Raw genomic sequence first — 20,797 nt, 5'->3', positions numbered from 1 at the left:
GACATTTCTGGTGATTCTAATTTGATAGCAAGGGAGAAATACAGAGGTGTGTGTTCCCCAAAATTTTTTCTTTAAAATAATGGTGCTATAAAATATTATGCAAAAAATCCTTCTCCTAGTCAAATAAGATTGGGAAGTACTCCTCAGTCCATCCAGGTACTGGACATCACAATATTCATTAAGCATAGTTATGGCTCTCAGAAGTCTTGCAATAATGAAATCAGTGTTCCTAAACTGACTCAACTATGGAATCCCTTTTTCTCAGGAAACCTAGGAATACCTAGTGGGAAAATAACATGCACATTTAGAAATGGTAACTTAGAGGAATAAGTCAATTAATGCATGTTGCATAGACCATCTTCAAATATCGTGCAGTAAACCAGCACTAAGCTGGAATTGAATTCTGCTGATAGCCCAGAATAAAGACATTCAGGGCTACAAACTGGAGGAAAATCCTGAGCTTTGGATATTAGGTATGTTGATGACAAGGATAATATCTTATTTTGGAAATTGAGGAAATTTGATTTCTTCTCGCAAAGGGAAAGCTTTGCCTCCTCTGTATGAAAATGTTCTATAAAAGTACATTCAAACAGGGTTATAATTTCTCCATCAAAGTCATGTTTGGGTCTGGCCAAATGAGCAGTTGTTGCTCCTGAATTCTGCTCATGCTTCCTGTTAATCCAGAGGTCTAACTGGTATCACTGGGTAACAGTTAATTTTAGCAGAACCTCAGTCTAAATGTACATCCCTTTCCAAAGTCTCTGACAAAATGGGTTAGCTGTAGATTGTAAATTAGGATGCAGGGACTGAGAGAACAAATAATAGGATTTTTCTCAAAGTGTAATGTTTATTCAACACTGGAAATATCATGGACTTCAAAACACCATCATACATTTTTGTTAAGAAAAAGAGTCAACTGTATTTTAGTTTTGATTTAATTTCTAGTTATCAGATAGAGCTACCCCACAAAGCTTGAGGGAACAGAGATGAAAAAGAACATATTCAGCATAAATTACCAGGTGCATGTCTACTTAACCAAAATGTTTCTTAGATTTTTCATTGATACTCCTCCTCTTAAAAAAATTTATCATAACCTTTCTACTTTTGAATTATATTTCAACCTTAAATGAAATCAGACAGAAAGCAATGATATGCAGCGAAGACTCTAAAATGAGCAAAGAATACACTGTAGACATATTTCTCTCATTAAAACTCTAACCCACTATTGGACTTTTCAGGTTTGTAAAGCACTGACTGATACTGATTATTCATCAACTTATTCTTGCCTGCAGGCAGATAACTATGTCACATTTGATTACTTTGATGACCTTTTTCTTTCTTTTTCCATTGAGAGTATGAATTATTGTGAAGAAAATCTGATCTTTCACTTAAAGGTCAAAATGCTTCTTTCTGACTCTCATTTATTTTCAAGAAGGTGAATGAACCGTCTTTCATCACTGACACTGTGACAAGTTGATATTTTCTTTACCTCTACCAACTCAAAACTTTAAACTGTGTTTTTTGCAATCTTAGTGTCTGTAGTTCCATTGAAATGTTAAAAAGTAGTTTCTAACCCAGATGTTTCTGTGCCACAAAGACTGATTAGTATCACATTTTGCTTTTTTTTGAAAATATATCTATTATTTGCTAATAATATTATTGAGTAACATGCATTGCTTTCCTCCAATAACACGGTTCTCTTGTCTTCTGCCTCCCCTTTTCTGCACCTTTGTCTGCTTTTTGCTCTTACGACTTCATGTTTCAGTCTCCTCTGAGTCCTGGCTTTGAGGTAGGTACTAACTCTGCCTAGGAATGTGCTTCACCATCTTTTGCAAGCCAACATTATAATATTAAATTAACATCAGACAGTCATCTGTATTGACTCTATGAGAATACTCAGGTTAGAATTTAGCTCAGAATCCCGCCTGTTGAACTGCAGAAAGCCCATGGGTGGTGGTGGTGGTGGTGGTGGTTGTCTTTTCCTGGTGTTATTGTTTAAGTTTTCACAGTCTTCAAGAAGACAAAGAGCAGTGCAGGCATTAGACCAATAGTTGGTTTATTAGATAAAATTTTGCCCTCAGATTACTTGATTCCATAACATTGGTGTCTTTTCTATGAAGCTGGGCAGACCAGTTGAGAATAGAACAGAACACAGTCAGCACTCACTTTACCTGGTAGCATATTAACTGAAATGTGTGCATGCTGGAACTGTGTCCTGATGCTAGGTACCATAGAACCGTGCCAAGTGAGGTCACCATCCTGATATCCAGCAGTTTTGGTTGGCACCATAAGGCACAAAACAAGGACTGCCTGAAGAGGACTTATAACTTTTCAAGAAAGGAGCTTTGAATCCGTAATGTATTATCACAGTCTATTTAATTATTTTTTAAAAGGATGGTACTAGTGTATGTATTAAGGTCTCAATCCAAGAAGAAATTATATATGGAAAACCACACATTTCCTTCATAAAGGTTTTAAGTAAGACCCCCTCCAAAATTGGCCTTTTGTCTATCTTAAGCAATTAATAACCTAAACATGGAAAAGTCAAGCATTAAAGCAGGATATACAACAGTGCTCTTCTTGTGATAACTTGTTTTGACCAGTTGACTTGTTAATGTTTCGTTTTTCTTATTTCTGTACCTCTGGTGAGTTAAGAGTTGACATATTGTTATTTTCTTTCATGAGACTGTAAATTTCAAATACCATTATTAGTGTCCATTCTAAGATGGTATTGTTAAGGTAACTCTAACATAGGAAGCAAATCAAAATACAACCAGAACATGTTCTGGGTTAAAGAAAATTAACAAGTCAAGATATCTTTTTTTTTTTTTTTGCGGTACACGGGCCTCTCACTTGTTGTGGCCTCTCCCGTTGCGGAGCACAGTTTACGGACACGCAGGCTCAGCGGCCATGGCTCACGGCCTAGCCACTCCGCAGCATATGGGATCTTCCCGGACTGGGGCACGAACCCGTGTCCCCTGCATCAGCAGGCGGACTCTCAACCACTGCGCCCCTGGGGAAGCCCCAAGTCAAGATATCTTGATTCATAAGATGTAAAATGAAGAGATCTGCTTCAATAATAGTGAATTCCCATGATTGAAAAATTATCCTAGTTCAAAATGTGCTGTACTTAGAAAAGTCTGGGGTGAATGCTAGGTCAGTATAATTTTTGATATTCTTGTAAATTTAAATTTTGTAATTTACAGTGCCGTTCAGACATAATTTTAGATGTGGACTAGTATCTTTCCCTTCAAATTATCCTTTGGGAATAAAGCCAAAAAAGGGCGGGAAGCGTTTTCCACTTCCCTCTCCTGCACTGAAATCGGAGCAGATGGTGTAAAAGAGGACCGAAGGGTAGTTTGCTTTTCTGTGGAAGTTGTACAACTTAAAGGCAGCCAGGCCTTCACGGGATAGCTCCTGAGGGAAACAAGATGCATTTTCTGCATAAGCTATTGTTCTTGAAGTTGTTTATAGCTGGTTTGTTGAAAAGGTAACAAACTTTTCTTCTTTTCTTTATAATGTCCTGGAAGATAATTAGTCATAAAATTTGACCAGTATTTCAGAGAAATATTCTAGTGACAGTTTGTGAGTTGCAGAACTGTTTTGAGAAAGCTGGTCATGGCGCCATGTTCAGCATGTCCTAGTCAGAGTTTATATTTTCAGGTTTGTGACTCAAGGATGCAAAAGTATACAAGTGTAGATCAATCCTCTGCCCTCATGGACTTGCAGGAATGGACACTATGGAAACAAAGAAATGTGTTTTTGTAAAAGCTTTCTGGTATTACATTGCAATGATATATATTAATTTACTTAATGTCCTCTATTGATTAGATTGGTTCCTTTTTTTTTTAAACAATGTGGAAATAGGCATCCTTGTCTGTATTTTTTGCACACTTGTAAACATATTTGTAGGTTTCTCAGTATTTATTGAATGAATCCAGTAGGTTATATCCTTAGAAGCCAAGTAGACTAAAGAATATACACATTTTTTTTTGCCAACTAGTTCTTTAAAAGGATGTAAAAGTTTAAATTTATGACTTCACTGACTGCAGTGTATGAGAGTTTCCATTTCCTCATAGCCTTCCCAACAATCGATTTTATCAGTATTTTAAAAGTTTTTTTTTCCACAAATTTGATAGATACGTAAAATAATTTCTATTCCTAAATATGATTTCTTTACTGGAGAAGAGAAACAACTTTTCATATATTTATTGGACATCTGTATTTCACCTATGGTGAATTGCCTGTCTCTTTCTCTATTGAGTTGCTTTGAATATATATATATATATATATATATTTTTAAACTTAAAAAAAATTTTAACATCTTTATTGGAGTATAATTGCTTTACAATGTTGTGTTAGTTTCTGCTGTATAACAAAGTGAATCAGCTATATGTATACATATGTCCCCATATCTCCTCCCTCTTGCATCTCCCTCCCACCCTCCCTATCCCACCCCTCTAGGTGGTCACAAAGCACTGAGCTGATCTCCCTGTGCTATGCGGCTGCTTCCCACTAGCTATCTATTTTACATTTAGTAGTATATATAAGTCCATGCCACCCTCTCACTTCTTCCCAGCTTACCCTTCCCCTCCCCGTGTCCTCAAGTCCATTCTCTACGTCTGCATCTTTATTCCTGTCCTGCCCCTAGGTTCTTGAGAACCTTTTTTTTTTAGATTCACATATATGTGTTAGCATACGGTATTTGTTTTTCTCTTTCTGACTTACTCCACTCTGTATGACAGACTCTAGGTCCATCCACCTCACTACAAATAACTCAATTTCATTTCTTTTTATGGCTGAGTAATATTCCACTGCATATATGTACCACATCTTCTTTATGCATTCATCTGTTGATGGACACTTAGGTTGCTTCCATGCCCTGGCTATTGTAAATAGTGCTGCAAGGAACACTGTAGTACATGACTCTTTTTTTGAGTTATGGTTTTCTCAGGGTGTATGCCCAGTAGTGGGATTGCTAGGTCGTATGGTAGTTCTATTTTTAGTTTTTTAAGGAACCTCCATACTGTTCTCCATAGTGGCTGTATCAATTTACATTCTCACCAACAGTGCAAGAGGGTTCCCTTTTCTCCACACCCTCTCCAGCATTTATTGTTTGTAGACTTTTTGATGATGGCCATTCTGACTGGTGTGAGGTGATACCTCATTGTAGTTTTCATTTGCATTTCTCTAATGGTTAGTGATGTTGAGCATCCTTTCATATGTTTGTTGGCAATCTGTATATCTTCTTTGGAGAAATGTCTATTTAGGTCTTCTGCCCATTTTTGGATTTGGTTGTTTGTTTTTTGATGTTGAGCTGCATGAGCTGCTTGTATATTTTGGAGATTAATCCTTTGTCAGTTGCTTCATTTGCAAATATTTTCTCCCATTCTGAGGGTTGTCTTTTTGTCTTGTTTATGGTTTCTTTTGCTGTGCAAAAGCTTTTAAGTTTCATTAGGTCCCATTTGTTTATTTTTGTTTTTATTTCTCTTCCTCTAGGAGGTGGGTCAAAAAGGATCTTGCTGTGATTGATGTCATAGAGTGTTCTGCCTATGTCTTCCTCTAAGAGTTTTATAGTGTCTGGCCTTACATTTAGGTCTTTAATTGAATATATATTGTGATAGTAATCCTCTATCTGTTAATCTGTGATGGAAGTATATTTTCAGTTTTACATGTGTTTTTCATGGCTTTTTCCCATACTGATATTTTAATACAGAGAAAACACTTTCAATCATTATCTTACTCTACATGGAATACTATTGAAAATAAATCAATGTAGGCAGATTAAACATAATATTCTTTTCAAATGATTCAAGAGAATAGTCTTTTCTTGACGTAAATGAGCTGAAGTCAAGGTAGAAAATGAAGCAGAATTAAAGATACTGGTGTCCTTTGCAACGACAGGATACAATGATGACCAATATTTTTTTAAGTTAAGTAGGCCTTATGGAGTTTTTTTAAAATTTAAGAACTTTACTGAAGTTATTTTAAATATTTTTAAATGTCTTTAAGGAAGCATTTACTATTACAGCTTTGAAGTTAAGAGGCTCTAGAGAGAATTTTTTTTCTTTTTTTTTTTTGGTGAAATTAAATGCTTCTAGACTAGTCTTCTTGGTAATTCTTAACAGTCAGACTGCCTTACAGTAAGATATTATTAGGAAATACATTGCTCATTCCAAAAGCTTTCTCTATGTTTGACTGTTTACCCTTCACATCCTTTAGTTTTTACAAAATTTGGACGATATTCAGTTTACCTTTTTATGTGAGGGTGCGTATTTTCTAAATAATACTTTTCCATAAACCACTATTATTTTTATAGAGTTTCCTGAGTCACATTTAATTCAGACAAGTATTGTAGTAAAAGGAACTCTTGTCTGCATACTCTCCTAGAAAACCTCCCCCCAAAATGACTCATTCAGTTGCTGTTTCTGTTCATTAATAAATAAGTAAAGACAAGAGAATACCACTATTGCATTACCTATCTGTAATTGGGTATGCTCCTGATACACTTTATAATAGTTAAGGCAGATTCTTTTCAAATGAGCAAATACTGGGGGAAAAGTTTATTTCTAATGAAACTATGGTGAAATTTCTGGCCCAATAAATATTTACCAGGATATTTTCCAAAGTAGCAAAAGTCTATCTAGAGGTAGACACTTTAATTGTTATGCTTGTGTTCTGGAGTTCCAGGAATCCTGGTGATTCATCTGAATTAAGAAGTCGTTTTTCCATTTAAATATGAACCATGACATCCAGTACGTTAGCCAGATATTGCAAGATTTCTTTTGATGATTGTACAGACTAGTTCTCTAAATTCAAACCTGGGCAGTGTATACTTCCAGTGAGGAAAAGACATCCAAGAATTATTTAACTGGCACTTTTCCACCTCCTGAGAGGCAGAAGAGTATGTGCAGTGGTGCGTTTGCCGGGAAGGAGCCCATCAGTAAAATTAAGAGTGTGAGGCCTTCTTTGATGTGCTATTAATCAGCTGTTGCCTGATTTCATTCAATTTGTTTGGCTTGTCACCAGTACATTATTATTTCATGTTCTGAACATAGACTTCCAGGTGTGTAATTCTAAGTACGAACACAGCTGGAGAGTTCTTCATGAATTCCACTGGGGAAGAGGACATCAAGTACCACTTGTCCACAGTTACAAACATACAGGTCTTTGGAACAAATGGATCTTTAGTGAAGTCTCTGAAGGGCCTGCACTCACATCGGGAAGGTACCTTGGCCTCCGTAACACTCTGCACTGCCATGACTTAAGACACAAAACATTGCTCTCTGCTTTAAGATGCAAAGCAACCCCCCCACGCACCCAGTTACCAGTAACAGGCATTTGCTAAGTGGCTATCTGTGTCCATCTAATGTCATGCCTGGCCTGTCAGATTTAAGTCTCTGCTCCTTAAATTCCTCACCAATCATGACTACTAAGCTCCAAGGCAGTAATCACTGGGAAAATCTCTTTCTAGATTATTTCATTCAGCTTTCCCGTTAGCTCGTAAACCGAGGCCAGGCCCCTGTCAATTCAGTCAAGGTTAAATACCATGAGAATATGTGTCCCTAAAATCACTTTTGAATTTTCCACATGATCTGCTTACCTTCCAGTTCACTTTCTATATGACAGTCGAAGCCCTCAACTTGTTGACATGCAGAGTTATCTTCTTCCTCAGCGGAAATGCTTTTTTATTTTATGAGTGTATAGTGTGTGGAGTTAAGGTTGCATTGCCTTCAAGGATAAGGAGAGGCAGTACTTGTATTATGTCTCCCCTTTCCTCCAGGAACCCAGAGATTTGGGAGATGTCAGTAACTGACATTTTGGAAGAACAGTGCATTGTAATTTGTAACAAGTTCTCCAAGGGTCTAGTGCTTTCCCTGGAAAGGGTGGATTGCTTAAGAAAATAGTAAGGTTCCTTTATCCTTCATTTCTGTTTACTTAAAAAGAGTGAGGCAGTATAAAAGTTAGTGTAACTTCTAAGACTGCTTCAGCACTCAGCAAATCCAGATCACCGTGTATTTTTAATAAGAGATTATATATGTTGTTACTATGAAATCTTTCACAAATTGCTGCAAACATTAAAAATGGATTCTCCACTGTAAAACAACAGCCATCACCACTAAGCAGGGGGCACACTTTTTTTTATTTCTGCTCTGTGGCAGTCCTTTTCACTGTTATGAAAAGGTGTTGATTAGATTTTATTTATGCTACATATTTAGGGTATCCAGCTGAGGAACCAAACTCATTTATCTGGCACACTTGGCAGGTAGTTCAAGGCCTGTAGAATCAGAATTGTAACAGAATAGCACTGAACAATTTAAAACTCGCCAAACACCGTACCTCTACTCAGCGAACTACAGGGCATGGCAACATGCCATGTTCACATGTTTGTATGTGAACCTCAATTCCCAGGGGTCTTCAAACTTGTCTGTTGCCCAAGAACTGCTCTGTGCTGGGAAATCCTGGACTCCCCATGTCTGAGGTGAAATATTCATCTCAGTGTTGTTGACAGAAGTCGATTGTTTCTTTTTTGCTTCGTGAAATAGCCTCAGACTAAGCATTCACAGCCGTGTTTTACTAGCAGTGACAATGGGTGGCATTAGATAATCATTTCCAAGTGAGATAAACAGGTTTCAGAGCGTATAAAAGAAATCTCTAGGCAGTCTGAAGATTAGGAGGACTGAGTTGTCCTAAACAGAATTTTAACTGCTAATAATAGTCAACATAGTCATTGCATGGCAAGACTCACTTCAGGATCCACACCCAATGCCTCTTCTTCAGGAAACTCCTTTTCTGAATGACCCCTTTATCTCCGTCATGGAAGTGGTTTATCTTTTCTTCGAACCTTCATACATATGGGCACTTATTCTGTGTGAGGCAGTATTCCAGAAGTTAGTGATACAGTGATGAACAAAATTGTCAAGTTCCCCTTCTCATGGAACTTATATTCTACTGAAGGGAGACAGTAAAAACCTAATAAACAAAGAGGTAAATAAGGTAGTTGTGCTCTGCAGTAATGGCTCGAGGGGACATGATGATGTGCCAGAGAGTACCACAGAGTGGAGGGGATGTGGGCAGGAAGTGAGGTGATCTGGAGGCGTCCTGGAGAAGGTGATATATGACCTGGAATCTGAAGAATGAGACAGAACCATCTATGCCTATAGAAGGGGAGAGCACATGTTGTTGATAGTAACAGTTATGTTGTGTCCAGAATTCTATTGAATAGTAAACTCATTGGGCACAGAGACTGTTATTTACTGGTCCTTGTATGTCCTGTAGCATCTGACTTGAGCCTTTAGGTAGGATTTGTCCGAGTAAGCACTTGTTAAATTAGATAGATCCATCTGGATGGCAGTAGGAGCAAACTGTTACAAGGTGCTATTCTGCACAGTTCTTTGATAATCAAAAAATGCTAGATCTTAAAACTTCTAGAGTAAAAGATTAATGTTTGGTTGGCTGTGTTTCACATAGCTATGCTGGTATCTTTTAAGCATAACAGCACCTGAACAGGAAAGTTGGCAGGCAACTGAGTGATACTTATACAATAGAGGCTGTGTATTACGGTAATCATTATGTTCTAGAAAACATGCATGACTCAGATGCTATCCTCTGGGCACAGACAAGTCGCTTGAAAGTCTCTTCTGTAGGTCAAGGTTAAGGGGTTCACAATATTTTCACTTTGCATTTTGGCAAGTAGAACATACTATTACTTGATTTTTCTTGTTTCCTGTGAATTCTTCCTTCATGACTTAAATGAAGGGAAGAAAATACTTTCTATTTTTATATTAGCATAAAACCAGGGGATGTGAGAACTGGGAGAGGCTATAAAGAGAGGAATCATTATTATCATCTGGAACAAGAATACCTGGGGCTTCCCTGGTGGCGCAGTGGTTGAGAGTCCGCCTGCCGATGCAGGGGACACGGGTTCGTGTCCCGGTCCGGGAAGATCCCACATGCCGCGGAGCGGCTGGCCCCGTGAGCCATGGCCGCTGAGCCTGTGCGTCCGGAGCCTGTGCTCCGCAACAGGAGAGGCCACAACAGTGAGAGGCCCATGTACCGCAAAAAAAAAAAAAAAAAAGAGTACCTTAGTTCATAGTTCTGCTTCTACGGGCTGTGCAATCTTGGGCAAATGATGTAGTCTCTCTATGATTCAGTTTCCTTATCTTTAAAAAACCTGGTGGTCATGAGGTTTAAATGAGTTGATGAATGTAAAGTGCTACGAAAAGAATCTGGCACCTACAAAGGTTATAGAAAGTGTTTTATGTCGTGATCTAGTTCAGAGGTCTCAGACTCCCCATGACCAGATTTATTCCCCAAATCAGTTGACTGGCACAACGTTTCAGAATTTTTTCAGAGTCGCTAATGTCGAGAAATAGAGTTATTTCATAAAGCAACTAGATCTTCTGCTTCTTTTGCAAAACTAAGAGGTCAGGAAACATAGGGCTTTCATACTCACAGCCATTAGCAGTCTTTGATCCATCCCTTTTCAACCGAGCCTGTCCTCTCCGATTTACTGTAGTCTCCACCATTCTCTATTGCATCCCTGACACCCATTAGTATTAGCAGCCTACAGGTATTATTGATATTTGAGCTTGCCACCTGTCCTCTTTCCAGAGCAAAAGGGTTCTGACAGATTTTGTTTTCATGTTGGAGATGCCAAGTCGGGACGAGGAGCAGGTAGACAAGTACAGAGAACAGTTCCAGTGGAAAACATTCCTTAGTCAATTGTACTCACTTAAAATTGAAACCCTGTAGAGCAAGTGTGTCAATGTTACAGTGCATGTAATACTAAATTTTTTTAAAAGCTTATATTAACAGTCTGTATTTTGAACACCTCTATTGAAATGTCTCATCCATTATTTGCATGAATTTATTGCTTGAAGACATTCATTTTTGTTTTGTTCAAGCAATGCTTATTACTTATCTTTACCAGGCACTTCTTTCCATTAACAGAGGACAAACATGATTAAGACGTTGTCCTTCCCTTAGGAGCTTATTGTGTCCTTCCCTTAGGAGCTTATGATTAAGACCAAAAAGAGTCCCAAAAATGAGGAGTCCAAAAAGTGATGTCAACACGTACGCTAAAGTGTTCTCTACTTTTCTATTTCTCTTTGATTCAAGGGGAGTTTATGTCACCCCAAATCCAGTCCCCAATATGGGTCTGTGAAATGGATTTTAGTTAATAAACATAAATATCTTAATAGTGGAGAAGTTTTTATTTGAATTTTGTTTTTTAGACAGTGACTTTCATCTCTCAGGAAGTCTTATGTTTGATTTTTCCATAAATGACAACAAGAAACCACAAGTAAGGGCCATTTTTCCCCTCTGTTTTCTAGCTTAACTAATAAAGAGAATTCATTTTGAACTGTGAAGTGGAATATACCTTGTTGGGAAATTGTTTCATGGTCCTGTTGAATGTTTAAAGATGTGCTGGCAGTTGGAGTTTCCATAATGTAATCTAACCAGTCATTTCCTGGGATGGTTCCAAACTTGCTGGGTCATCAATTTAATACACCAGGTTAAAAAACAGATTCAGTCTCTAGAAAAGCAAGATGCATTGCCTCTGTAAGTGGGTGTTCAGTGCATATAGTTTTAACTTTGGCAGTCATTTCAAATGAAATATTGTTAGCATGAGGATGTTACAGACACTTCAGGACACCACAGTCTTTTAAAAAATGTTTAATCTGTATAATCTTTATTTAATATCTAATCCCGCCTTTAAATTCAGCTTTCATCATTTTTTTGTTCTCGTATTCTCTCTCATCTATGATGTGATACATCTTACAATGAGAACAAGAGATCTTTATACTTTTCATCATCTATAATTTGCCAAATCCAATCATTTACATCAATCCATCCCAATACCATATTGTACAGTGATGTCAGTTCTCACAAAAGTTCCACACCTGTAATGTGATCCAAACTCCTCCACTCAGGAAGAGAACAGTTCATAGGACCAGTGTTAATGTAAAAATGTAAATTTTTAGAAGCACATCCTCCTGCAAGTGCCTACCGTAATTATAGAGAAGAGAATTTTATAGCTGTTCAGAGTTTTGAGCCAGTTTTTGTCCTGCACATAATAATGAAGCAGAATGAAACAAAATGTTGCTGTTCCCTTTCCAAAACATTTCAACTTTCCTCCCTGTTCCCTTAAAAAAAAAAAAAAACACTCATTCTGCAGATTGCCCAGGTTCACCAAACACACAGTGCCAAACTGGAGCAGCAAGTAACAGTGGAAATGAATTTAAACACCATTTAGTTAACCTAGTAAAACTAGTGTTGATGGGTAAGAGAGAGTTTTCTCTTTACCAGAATTAAAGAAAGATTTCATTTAAAACTGTAAAGTTCTATACATATTATAATTAAGTATAAAAATCTACAAATAAATAAAAAATAAAATGAAGTTAATGAAGAAATACAATGATACCATATCTCTTTACTTTGCATAATAATGCATAACATCCATAAAAGCTGTTATTTAAATCAACATTACCCTTTGACTTGCTAAGTCTACTTTCATATTGAAGTTATCTTAAAGTCCAAGCTAGTTGGATTTAGATCAATGAGATTTTTTAAACCATCCCGTTTCACTTAAAATTACTAATTTCTGAATTTTTGCCTACTCTGTAGCTTGATGCATCAAACAAAAATACTGTAATTGTGGATTTCTGATGTATATGCCTTCAAATAAAACTTCACATAAAAATTGAAATTACAACTAGTAACTTTCTTAAAATAGTAACTGAATATGAATTATTAATCAAACTCTATCACTGATTCTGAAAAGCCGTAGAAGCATTTAGTTTGCTTTCATATTATTGGAAGGAATAATTGGCAGGATTCCAGAAATGATGGTTTTTGAACATTTATGTAAACAGTGATATACAGAAAGATATTATAAATATAAATTTATATTACAGGTCAATGGCCTTGTTTCATAAGATCTTATTTTTCTGTTTGTTTACAATTTTCTGTTTGTTTTACAAGTAAGGACTCTGGGCCACAAAGTAACAGCCAATTTCTTTTCCCTAAACTCGTGTAACGTTTTAAAATTCCTTATGTAATCTTGCCTTGAAGGTAATAAACGAAATGACTTCTCAAGAATAATTCTGGTTCTTGTAGTTTATGGCAGTGTTTATGTGAATGTTATCATGTTGGATGAAAAGAAAACATTCAGTTTTATCAGATTGCTTCTTGCTCTTCTAAGTGAATTTGCCCCATGGTATACTGAGTAGTCCTACATTAAACTGGCTTTGTTAACACAGCCAAGAATTAGGTCTCTTTAATTAAGGAAAGTAACTGAAAGGTGATTTGGTCAACTTTTCATATGATTTTCCAAATCTGAGAACATTTTAAGTCTGCTAAGAAAGTGTGACATCACGTCAGCTTTTATTCTGAGTGTTGAAACTTTCCAACTATGGAAAAATATCACTTTTCATTTTAGTGTATGCTTAAAACTGGCCCATTGGATATAGTTAAAGCAGGGACCTAACCCTACAAATTTAATTATTTTCCAGTAAAGTTCAATTCCATTGAAGATATTTATTCAATATATTTATGATTCTGGTTTGGCAAACCTTTGGCTCATCTTTAAAAGTGCCCTAGATCTCTCTGCAAGAGTTGAGCCCTTCCAGAATAATTATGCTTTGTAGTTTTATTTTATGGAATTGAAATTATAAATGTAACTGTAGACATAATATCCCTAAGTAGAACCTCATCTCAAATTTCTTTTTATTGCAGCTGGTGAATCTGCAAATCAAAAATTTCCCATTTGGTAATAAATGGTATTACCTTTTGATGCAGATAGGCATTGAAAAGGATGGAAATTGTCTGTAAATATGATTTGTTTCTCATCAGTAATTATTTCAAATTAGAAATTAACTGAGTAATGTGATAATACAAGGGCTCTAGAAGCAGACAAGTGTAGGTTCATGTTTTGGCTCCACTGTTTACTAGCATTTGACCCAAAAGAGTATATTTAAACTTTATGAGCTTAGATCCTCAACTATAGATAACCAGGCCTGTCTTGTAAGGTGCCTAACACAGTGATTATTAAGAGTTAATACTAAGCTAAGAGCTTAATAAATGAGATATATAATTATAATAACTGTTAAAAAGTAATTCAGTTCTTTTATTCCAATGATTATTTTTCCTGATGATTCCCAAGTACATTTCCATGATATCAAGAGATACCATGAAATTGTTCAAAAACATTGTAAACACAGTTAAATTTATTTTATTTTATTTTTTTAAAAACGTTTATTGGAATATAGTTGCCTTACAATATTGTGTTAGTTTCTACTCTACAGCAAAGTGACTCAGCTATACGTATACATATATCCCCTGTTTTTTTGACTTCCTTCTCGTTTAGGTCATCACAGAGCATTGAGTAGAGTTCCCTGAGCTATACAGTAGGTTCTCATTAGTTATCTATTTTATACATAGTATCAGTAGTGTATATATGATACTATATACAATAGTGTATATATGTCAATCCCAATCTCCCCATTCATCCCATCTCCCCTTTCCCCCTTGGTATCCATATGTTTGTTCTCTGTGTCTGTGTCTCTGTTTCTGCTTTGTAAATAAATCGTCTATACCAACTTTTTCAGATTCCATATATATGCGTTAATATACTATGTTTTTTTTCTCTTTATGACTTACTTCACTTCATTTATTTTTTTTAATCTATGTACTGGGCTGATTAATTACAAAATGAGAAACAAGAGTGCACAGAGATATAATTGTAACCGAAACATTAATATTTGTGTGTCTTATATAATCCAGTAGTCACTATGTTTTTCAATTATATAAATGATAGTATAATTTTAACCCTTTACTTTTATGGTTGAGGAGTAATTTTAAATTATATTCATTTTTTTCTTGGAGGGAATCCAAAGAAGCTGTAGGCCCTGTTCATATGAAGTACTAGATTGGATAGATTGGGGGAATTTACTTTTCATTTTTATCTTCCTGAACTGCTTGCATTTCCTATATGTAAAACTTTAGAAAATGTCAATGAAGTATTATATGGAGTGGGATTAAGAACGATTTTTTGGTTTGCTTTCAACTTTATATTTCTGCATTAAACTAATGAAATTGAAAAGCTGCAAATTGTTTGAAAGTCCTAGAAGTAAGGTTCAAATAGTTTGATCTCCAATTCTCTTCTTTTCATACTTTAAAAATAAAGTAACTCAGAAAAGAAATTAAGGGGAAATAAATGACATTAATGAACAGAAACATAGTTTTAGTTTATTCCTCTCACATTCTTAAGGATCAAACCACTAAATACAATAGTAAAATAAAAGGCAATTTAAAAATACACAAATATATTATGCTGTGTCAGGGTCACTTGCATCTTACCATATCACTCTGAGAACATCACTACTATATGAACAGCTGGATGTGCTTTATTGGGAAAATGATTTTTCTCTTTGTGTCAGTATTTCTGCACTAGTGCTTTGGCTCAATAATGAATATATGAGACCTTTTGTTGGAAAATAAAATTTAAAAAAATGAAAATAAAAATATATAAATATATAAATCAGATAGTCTCTTATATCTTATTGTCCTTTATTGTTTTTCAAACATATAGCAAAAGTCACCATCAGAGTCATTCATTGGTCGAGAGAAGAGGTCGAATTCCCAGTCATACATTGGACGACCCATCCAGCTCGACAAGATCTTGCTGTCCAAAGTTAAAGTGCCGCACACTTTCGTCATCCACTCCTACACCCGGCCCACTGTGTGCCAGTACTGCAAGAAGCTTCTCAAGGGGCTCTTCAGGCAGGGCCTGCAGTGCAAAGGTAAGGACGATCTTGCCACCAAGTATTTGTCAACCGCCGAAGTTTGAGCCTCACCTATTTGAAATGACTATTTTTCCCACACCTCTTTCTGATGCATGCTTGGTTTTGATTTGTTTTCTTTTAAAATGATTGTGATTAGATTGCAGATTCAACTGTCATAAACGTTGTGCACCAAAAGTACCCAACAACTGCCTTGGCGAAGTGACCATTAACGGAGGTAGGTAAAAGGTCAGCTGTCACATCTATGCTTCTTTTCCCTCTTAAGGCATGTGTCAGTTAGGACTTAGCGGGATTTTTTTACTTTTAATTTCTTCCATTCAGATACTCGTGACCCAAACCAAAGTAAATTACGGCCTCTGTCCTACTTTACTGTAAAAAAGCACCCATCATTGCGTTGTGATAAAGACCAGAGATTTTCTTGATTTTTACATGGTGAACCAGCTAGTACTGAAAACTTGGATATCCAGGATTTCTTCCCCAGCTCTCTTATTTTTCTACACCTATTCTAGTTCATTCAGAAGCGTAGAAATTGTTGGAATGCCTCCCAGTTATAGCTATCAGTCTCATCCTCCATCCTTTTCATTCCCAGCATTAAGACAGAAGTTATCTTTTCTTCCCTGTCTGTCAAGGAAGGGAAGAATCACAGAAATTGACCTACCAGGAAATAGTTACAACTTTCTTCCTCCACCTGCTTACTATTCTCATTATGTATGTGCTTGTTAACCCGCATCTTTAATAATAATAAAAGGAACTTTAATTTAGACAATTAAAAACTACATATCCTTTTCTATATTGGGGAATATTCCTTTGGGAAAACTTTAATTGTATAAATTAAGATTGAAGGAATTCTAAGAAAAAGGCTATGTCCTAAAGGAACAGCTCTCATTTTCTTCCCTGGTAGAATTCCTGATGGATTCTGACCAAAATATTTGACTTAGTGTCCCAGGCTGACTTTTTCCATAGATAGTAGACTGTGTTATATTTTCAGTCTGTTATCAGTTTGCTGATTCCTCTGGGAAGAAAACTGGTGATAAAAGACTGGAGAAACAGGTTGAGTATTTCTGTTGCTAAAATCCTGAAGAACAAGTGATTATGTATGTTCTCCAACTTTCTTCTCTAGAAGAAGAAGAGAAAGCTCTCTAGGAAAACATTCCCATAGTCGTTTCTGGCTTCAAGATGCATGACTTAGCTGCCAAACTCAAAAGCTTGGCAATCTTCCCACTTTCTGTGGCATATGGTATTGATTTTGTTCAGGCCCAGGAAATGTCAATGTGTACTTGATAACTAGAACCAAAGGGAAACAGTGTAGTTTATGTTATGTTGATTAATTTGAAATTGCATTTTTCCATACAGTCAGAAAAATCTGGAAAAATGTGCATTTTCCAAGCTTGGCAGGCTAGGGTCTCTGATCAATCTGTTTTCTAACTTTAAAGTAAGTACTTTGCCTTAGTAAGTAATTATAATTTACTACATTACCATCAGCTATATAATGACAGGATTCAGTATTACTTCGAATATCAAATATCTTAGGCTTATGTGACCATATATTAGAATCCATGATTTTAAAAGTTACTGGAATATCAAGAATCAGTGACCTTGAGTGTTCTTGCATGTCAAAGTTTCCCACATCCTCCCATGTATTTCTTTTTCCCACCAGGGCTGTACTACTGAAATAAGATTCGTATCCTCTTCACTGGTGCCTGGTATCACTTTGCTTCCTAGCACTTTGTTTCTGTCTCACCCTTGGCTTCCTTCCAAGGCTTCCCATGACTTTTCATGCTTTTAGGCTTAGGGGCACAAAAAACAAGCATCTGCTCGTAAAATTATATATTCATCCTCTCATTCATTCAGGTGACTATGAACTAAAATTTAAAAGGAAAGTGAAAGAAAAGAAAAATTCTTCACATAACTATATTTTTAGGGCTTCCAGTTGATTTGCTTTAAGATTGCCTAACTTTCTCTTAAGTCCTGGCTCCAGGATTCCAGGCTTATCTTCATGGGCACAAAACAATTTTTTAGATTTGCTTAGCCCTGGGGCAGAGTCTGATGTAGTCATGGAAGAAGGGAGCGATGACAATGACAGTGAAAGAAACAGTGGGCTCATGGATGACATGGAAGAGGCAATGGTCCAAGATGCTGAGATGGTCATGGCAGAGTGCCAGAACGACAGTGGGGAGATGCAGGATCCAGACCCAGACCACGAGGACTCCAACAGAACCATCAGGTGAGGGCTGCAACCCCAGCCTTGGCCAAACAGGGGAACCCCAAGTGGTATGTACTTTTTAAAGCTCTTTGATATTTTTATCTGTTATAAACTTCAAGTGTGCATTCACAGGCATACCTCGTCTTATTGCTTTATTGCACTTCAAAGGTATTCCGTTTTTTTTACAAATTGAAGGTTTGTGGCAACCTAGGGTAGTGCACATGTATCAGTGCCATTTTTTCCACAGCGTGTGCTCACTTTGTGTCTCTGTGTCACATTTTGGTAATTCTTACAAGATTTCAAACTTTTTCCTTATTATTATATTAGTTAGGGTAATCTGTGTTTAGCAGTCTTTGAGGTTACTATTGTAATTGTTTTGGGACACCACAAACCATGGCCAGTATAATACAGTATACTTAATCGATAAATGGTGTGTGTGTTCTGACTGCCCCACCAACCAGCCGTTCTCCAGTCTCTCTCCACTTCCTCTGGCCTCTCTATTCCCTGAGATACAGCAATATTGAAATTAGGCCAGTTAATAAACCCTACAATGGCCTCTCAGTGTTCAAGTGAAAGGAAGAGTCACACGTCTCTCACTTTAAATAAAAAGCTGGCAATAAGTAAGATTAGTGAGGAAAGCATGTCGAAAGCTGAGATGGGCCAAAAGCTAGGCCTCTTGAGCTAAACAGTCAGCCAAGTTGTCATGCAAAGTAAAAGTTCTTCATAGAATTAAAAGTGCTACTTCAGCAAACACGTGAATAATAAGAAAGCAAAACAACATTATTGCTGAAGGAAAAAGTTTCGGTGGTCTTGATAGAAGGTCAAACCAGCCACAACATTCCCTTAAAGCAAAGCCTAATCTAGACCAAGATCCTAATTCTTTTCAAGTCTGTGAAAGCTGAGAAAGGTGAGGAAGCTGCAGGAGAAAAGTTTGAAGCTAGTAGAGATTGATTTACACGGCGTTTAAGGAAATAAGCCATCTCCATAGCATAAAAGTACAAGGGGGGGAAGCATGAAGTGCTGATATAGAAGCTTCAGCAAGTTACCAAAATATCTAGCTAAGACAATAAATGAGGGTGGCTACACTAAACATCACATTTGCAATGTAGATGAAACAGCCTTATATTGGAAGACAGTGCCATCTCGGACTTTCACAGCTAGAGAGAAGACGATGCCTGGCTTCAAAGCTTCAAAGGACAGGCTGACTCTGCAGCTGGTAACTTTTAAGTTGAAACCAATGCTCATTTACCATTCTGAAAATCTTAGGGCCCTTAAGAATTATGCCAAATCCACTCTACTTATGCTCTGTAGATGGAACAACAAAGCCTGGATGACAGCATATCTGTTTACAACATAGTTTACTGAATATTTTAAGTCCGCTGTTGAGACTTATTGCTCAGAAAAAAATATTCCTTTCAAAATGCTACTGCTCACTGACAATGCACCTGGTCACCCAAGAGCTCTGACAGAGATGGACAGTGAAATTCACGTTGCTTTCATGCCTGCTAACACAACATCCATTTTTGCAGCCCATGGATCAAGGGGCAATTTCAACTTTCACGTCTTATTATTTAAGAGATACATTTTGTAAGGTTATCATTGCCATAGATGGCTGTTCTTCTGATGGATCTGGGCAAAGTCAACTGAAAACCTTCTGGAAAGGATTCACCATTCAGATGCCATTAAGAACATTCATGATTAATGGGAAGAGGTCAAAATATCAACATTAACAGGAGTTTGGAAGAAGTTGTTTCCAAACCTCATGGATGACTTTGAGTGGTTCAAGACTGCGATGGAGAAAGTAACTGCTGATGTGGTGGAAATAGCATGAGAACTAAAATTAGAAGTGGAGTCTGAAGATGTGACTGCAATGTCATGATAAAACTTTAAGGGTTGAGCAGAGGAAGTGGTTTCCTGAGATGGAATCTACTCCTGGTGAAGATTCTGTGAAGTTTGTTGAAATGACAACAAAGGATTTAGGATATTACATACATTTAGTTGATAAAGCAATAGCAGGGTTTGAGAGTATTGACTCCAATTTTGAAAGAAGTTCTGTGGGTAAAATGCTATAAAACAGCATTGCGTGCTACAGGGAAATCATTCGTGAAAGGAAGAGTCAATCAATGCTGCAGACTTTATTGTTGTCCTATTTTAAGATATTGCCACAGTCATACCAGCCTTCAGCCAACACCATCCACATCAGTCCACAGCCATCAACAACAAGGCAAGACTCTCCACCAGCAAAAAAATTATATCTCCCCTGAAGGCTGAGGTGATGGTTAGCATTTTTTAAAGCAATAAACTAATTTTTAATTAAGCTAGATACATTGTTTTTTTTAAGCATAATGCTATTACACACTTAGTAGACCACAGTATAGTATAAACATAACATATATACACTGGGAAACCAAAAAAAATTCATGTGACTCGCTTTATTGCCATATTTGCTTTATCTCCGTGATCTGGAACCAAACCTGCAATATCTCCAAGGTATGTCTATAATTTGTTTATAAATGAGCTGTGTACTATGGAGGAGACTCCTAACTTTGGAATTAGGAGGTCGGGATTCCCTCGGAGAAATGTAGTTTGCGTCCTTTCCTGGTATTGCCTCATTCTTTGACCCATTTTCTTTTGCATGTGAGGGTTACACATATGTGCAAATGACAAATTTACTACTAAGTTAGTATTCATTCAAAGCTCATTGTGTAAGGGTAAGCCGGGACAAAGTGAGAGAGTGGCATGGACATATATACACTACCAAATGTAAAACAGATAGCTAGTGGGAAGC

The 20,797-nt window shown here is 36.8% G+C and overlaps 1 protein-coding gene across 1 annotated transcript in view; it reads left to right on the top strand.

The window, feature by feature from the left end:
* PRKD1 (protein kinase D1) overlaps positions 1 to 20,797 on the top strand; it is a 332,705-nt gene that overhangs the window by 259,490 nt on the left and 52,418 nt on the right. Inside the window, exons 5-7 of the mRNA XM_004282149.4 lie at positions 15,596 to 15,806; positions 15,946 to 16,023; positions 17,826 to 18,030. Coding sequence (XP_004282197.2) covers positions 15,596 to 15,806; positions 15,946 to 16,023; positions 17,826 to 18,030 — 494 coding nt within the window. The remainder of the gene's footprint in view (positions 1 to 15,595; positions 15,807 to 15,945; positions 16,024 to 17,825; positions 18,031 to 20,797) is intronic.

This window comes from Orcinus orca, chromosome 2 (assembly GCF_937001465.1).
Source record: "Orcinus orca chromosome 2, mOrcOrc1.1, whole genome shotgun sequence".
In the NCBI taxonomy this organism is placed as follows: Eukaryota; Metazoa; Chordata; class Mammalia; order Artiodactyla; family Delphinidae; genus Orcinus; species Orcinus orca.
Note: the sequence above shows the minus strand (reverse complement) of the source record. Positions and strands in the feature narration are given on the sequence as shown.